Raw genomic sequence first — 4,980 nt, forward strand, 5'->3', positions numbered from 1 at the left:
GGTACTTTTGTACTCGCTTGCCTTTGTGCAGACTAGAATATGTTTCCTTAACACGGTAGAAGACCAACTTAGGAACCTGAGAAAATCTAGCAGACATTAGAGGCGAATGGACTGAAAAGTTTAAAACCTCTCTAATTCATCATCAGTCAGCAGTCAGTCAGCAGACATTAGAGGCGAATGAATTTTCAAGTTTAAAGGCTCTATAACATAAAAAGTATAAATTGAAGTCCTCACCCGCGTGTTTTTTTCGCATTCCGAAATATGTTTTCCTAATACGGATTACAAAAACGGGTACGAACACAACGCTTTGGCTCGGTTATTCACTGTCACTGAGTGCCTGAAGTTCATCAAATCAAGCAAATTCGCGGTTCGAGAAGTACGTGCAATTGATAAATGCAAACTTCAGAGGGAAATGTAAAATAGAATAATCGTTTGATAATTCTTCCGTTCACATATTTTGTCCTAGGCATCATACCAAACGTGAAAGGACTGTCATTAATTTTACTTGAACATAATCTATCACAATGCATTAATTGACCTTACATGGCATTTATTCAATCTCTTTACTCACAAAGCAAATTTCGATTGAATTCGTAAATTGTTTAATTCAATCAAAAATTTAATCAATAGAAACAAATGATTGCTAAGCTAAGCTAGTTCCACGTCAACTTTGCGGTTATATCATAGCTATAACCCACCCATTTTTATTCTTCTAATGTTCTCAATATATGGTCACGGATTAACTTATTTGAGGGTGTGTTGAGTAACGGCGAATTTCGTTCCAAGAAAAACTATACTCAACATTCCATGACATCAACGCGCTTCTTGGCGCCTCCAACAACCTTTTTAAAATTTGCGAAATCCACTTCTCGATAGAAACTACCATTTTCACATGTTACTCTTTGGCAATTTTTTTCTTTTCTTTATAAAACGATGTTTTCATGTATAATCTCTCGGGAAACACAACACAAACTTATTGTTTGTTCCTAGTAGGAGAAAGTAGGTAAAGACGGACACTGCGGGTAGGATGGACACTTTTAATATTTCATTAACTAAAATTTTTTGGAATATTTTAGTTATGCAAATACTTTCAATAAAGTGTATCAATACTTTCTAGACACACTGTTGATTTCCAGCGAGCGAACTGTCAAGCTTGTAAACAAAACAAAACAAAAATTATCTTCTCGGGTGCACCATCCGATGTAATTTTTACTCCGTAGAAAATAGCGAAAAGTTCGTGATTTTTTGTTTTTTACGTGTTCCTCCAACGGGTAAGTGTTTATTTAGTCCATCATTAGCTATCCTGTGATAAATCAGAGGTTTTTCAACGCTTATAGGAAGAGCTACGGTCATTCGAAAAAAAACCTGCCAGTTCGGGCAAGACGGACACATTAAGGTAAGGAAAGACGGACACTAGTATTTTCCTAGGGTATTTAACAAAACTATTTGGTTTTACTATAAAGATGCCTACAAATTACAAGCGCAAGAGTAACCGGCAGTCATGGACCGCTCAGCAGTTGGAACAAGCCATTAAGGCTGTAAAAAGTGGATCGCCGGTGAAGACAGCAGCAAGAAGTTACGCAATTGCAAGATTCACACTGATTCGCCACCTCACAAGTCCAACTGGATTCCGTATTCAATTCTCAACAAGAAGAGGAGCTGGTACAACATCTGTTGGATTTGGAAAAGAGGTTCTATGGAATAAAGATGAGTAATGTTCGAAAGCTTGCTTTTGATCTGGCCGAAAAAAATGGATTGCCACACCTGTTCAACAAGTCTACCAAGATGGCTGGGAAAGCTTGGCTAAGCAATTTTCTGAAACGAAATCCCAAATTGTCGTTCCGTAAACCTGAAGCTACCTCTGCCGCCCGAGCCAGAGGCTTCAATAAGCCAGCAGTATCTGCGTTTTGCGATTTGCTGGAAGAAGCGCTGAAAGATCCCAAATTGATGCCAGATCGTGTTTTGAACGCCGATGAGACTAGTGTTTTTACCGTTAGTATTTGTTTTGGCATTGTAGTTAGTTTAAAAATCAATTCAATTTTTTATTCATACTTTCTTACAGGTTCCTCCGAAGAAGTCTAAGGTAGCGGCATTGAAAGGCAAAAAACAGGTTGGTGGTCTCTGCGGAACGCGGAGAAACAGCTACGGCAGTAACGTGCATGTCCGCAACCGGACAGCACCTTCCGCCGTTCTTCATTTTTCTTCGCATGCGGATGCACGAAGCTTTGAAGAAAGGGGCATCACGTGGAAGCAAATTTACCTGTAATGCATCGGGTTACATGACGGTCGAAATATTCAATGAGTGGTTCGATCACTTTTTGGAGCACGTAAAACCTTCTGAAGACAGTCCTGCCTTGCTCATAATTGATGGCCACTCGTCGCACACGAAGAACCTAGCTTTTACCGAGAAAGCTAGAGCTTACTTTATTAAGGTTCTAGTTTTACCACCTCACACTAGCAACAAACTTCAACCGCTTGATGTATCCTTTATGGCACCTTTCAAGACGTACTACGCACAGGAAGTAGAGCGTTTCCTACAACAGAATCCAGGTAAAGTCGTCAGCCAATATGACGTTGCCGAGCTCATGAAACCTGCATTCATCAAGGCGGTTACTACGGAAATTGCTGAAAATGGGTTCGAAAAAACAGGAATTTGGCCATTTGATCGCAATATTTTTTCCGATGATGACTTTGCCCCGGCCACGGTGACTGATCAACCCGATCCTGAGATTCTTCGTGAAGAAGAGACGTTTCGATTGCATCTTGAAGGTGCGCCTAGTCAATCGACCGTAAATCGCATTTCCTGTGAGGATAAAGAAGTTCAAGTGCTTCCCGAAGACATCATGGCTGATTTCGCAGAACCGGACAGCATCTCAACGGCCAATAACCCGGTGTTTGAAATATCTCCGTCGATCATACTTCCGTTACCGAAAATGGTCACCCCGAGAGTCACGAAGAGAAAACGCCAAGCAGAAAAGGCAGCTGACATAACGTCTGCTCAATACGCTGACACTTTGAAGAAGGCGAAAGCATCGAAAGACATTAAATCCATCAGAAAAGAACAAAAACAACGCTCTTCGAAGAAGCCTAAGCAAAATAAGAGCAAAGGGGACACCTCATCTGATAATCTATGCGAGAAATGCGGAAGCCAGTTTTCTGATTCAGATTTCGGGACAGGTTGGACAATATACTTACAATGCCTGTCATGGTTCCACGCTGAATGCTTTACTTCTGCTGCAACTAGTTGTCAGAACTGCTCTTGATTCTTCTTTTTTCTTTTTTTTTATTCCCACTGAAAATTGAATTAATTTAAATACTCAAATGAACTAAAACCATCGATGAATTGTTTTTAATGCTTTATAAATAAACTTTCGTTTTGAAATATTTTTAAGTGTATCATTAAACTTTACAAATGAATTATCGTCTTCCTAGGAGGCCATTTAAAATATGCGTGGACAGGTTGTTGGCTATTTCAGATCCTTTTCCTTCCTTTGCGAGGACAATGGCCCGCAAAAATCCAGAAATTTTTGCATGGAGTGTATGTATTTGACCTCTTCTGTCGTTCCCTTCCAAGGATGAAACTGTCCACGAACAACATGAGTAGCCTTTCGAATCGTAGCGTAATTCAAGAACACTCCCCAATGCTGAAAACACAAAAATACGTACAAAAACTACAACTTTTCCGTAAGTGTCCATCTTTCCCACCTTAGTGTCCGTCTTACCCATTCCAGATGTCCGTCTTTCCCGACCATGTGAAGAAATAGTATTTCGATGCATTTTTTTCAATGACCCAGAATACATCAATGTTGGAATAAATTTACTAGTATCAACGGTAATTATGATAGAAAAGGATCTGAAGTTTCAATTTGTACAACAACTGCGATCATGATAGCTATATATGTGTAAAAATTGAGATTACACCTTAGGGTGTCCGTCTTTACCTACTTTCCCCTACTTTTAAAAAAAAACAACATCAAGTTCAATTGTTCCATGTGGATATTCTAGTCATAACTGTCCGACCATGAATTACAAACCCGTAAGCCCGTAAACAAGCTTGATTGATTCAAGTAAGGGGAGCTTTTCACATTTCATTAAACAATGGTTTACTGCTTGTAAAAACCCGGTGTATTGCTAAACTGAAATGCTGGTAGACAAATATGGTACAAAACTTTGATTGCGTTTTTCTCAGTTGCTGATTTTGGAACATGGGACAACTATGCGTAGAACGGCAGATCATTTATCGTTTATCAACAGTCTTAGTTTGTGGAAACAAATTTCAAACCCTGAAAACGATATTTCAAACATTATCGTTATTTCATCACATGTGTCAGTTCTGTAATAAAGGTAATTTTCTCGGAAGCTGTAATAAATTCATCGAACTGTTGATGTTTAGATCTCAGAAAAACATACTCATAAAAACACAACGTCTGGGTTTGAATTGCTTGAAAACAACCGCTCATATTTTCAGATACTGTCCATCAGGATGAGTAAACTCATCGGTAGATTTGGAACCCATAATAAACCCACCTAATGCGTGAATGACACTAATTAAAACTCCCATGGACAGGACTTCTATGGACAGCTTTAGTCAATTTCGAAAATAAAAACTGAACGCGCTTCCAAGCTCGCATACATCTTGACAGTTGATCGCAGGACAACTTTGAAGTACGAGTTCCATTCCAGAAAGACGTGTCAACATTTCTGTGTGAAACGGGTTGAACTACTCGAAGCAGTGGGTATTGTGCTGAACGTTGAGTATCACCCCTGCAAGCAGGCACTCATCGTGAGCACCCATTCCACTGGCTCATCGTAGCAGTCGCCTTCGCATTACGCGCTTTTCGGTTTCCAACTATTCACCAGGTAGGTCGTGCGGAAACACAACTCGTGGAGTGGTCCCTTTTTCCTGGTGGCAATCCGGTATTCACAATTTCAACTCACTTAAAACGCGTATTTTCACGTTTTCCTATATAAGTGATACGA

General features: G+C 39.7%; 1 protein-coding gene across 1 annotated transcript; it reads left to right on the top strand.

Annotated features, from left to right (window-relative positions):
• Positions 1–2,279: 2,279 nt before the first annotated feature.
• On the top strand, positions 2,280–3,263 carry LOC129781334 (uncharacterized). Its single transcript, XM_055789168.1, has one exon. It carries the CDS (start codon positions 2,280–2,282, stop codon positions 3,261–3,263), a length of 984 nt encoding a protein of 327 aa, XP_055645143.1.
• Positions 3,264–4,980: the final 1,717 nt, after the last annotated feature.

Source organism: Toxorhynchites rutilus, chromosome 1 (genome assembly GCF_029784135.1).
Source record: "Toxorhynchites rutilus septentrionalis strain SRP chromosome 1, ASM2978413v1, whole genome shotgun sequence".
Classification (NCBI taxonomy): Eukaryota; Metazoa; Arthropoda; class Insecta; order Diptera; family Culicidae; genus Toxorhynchites; species Toxorhynchites rutilus.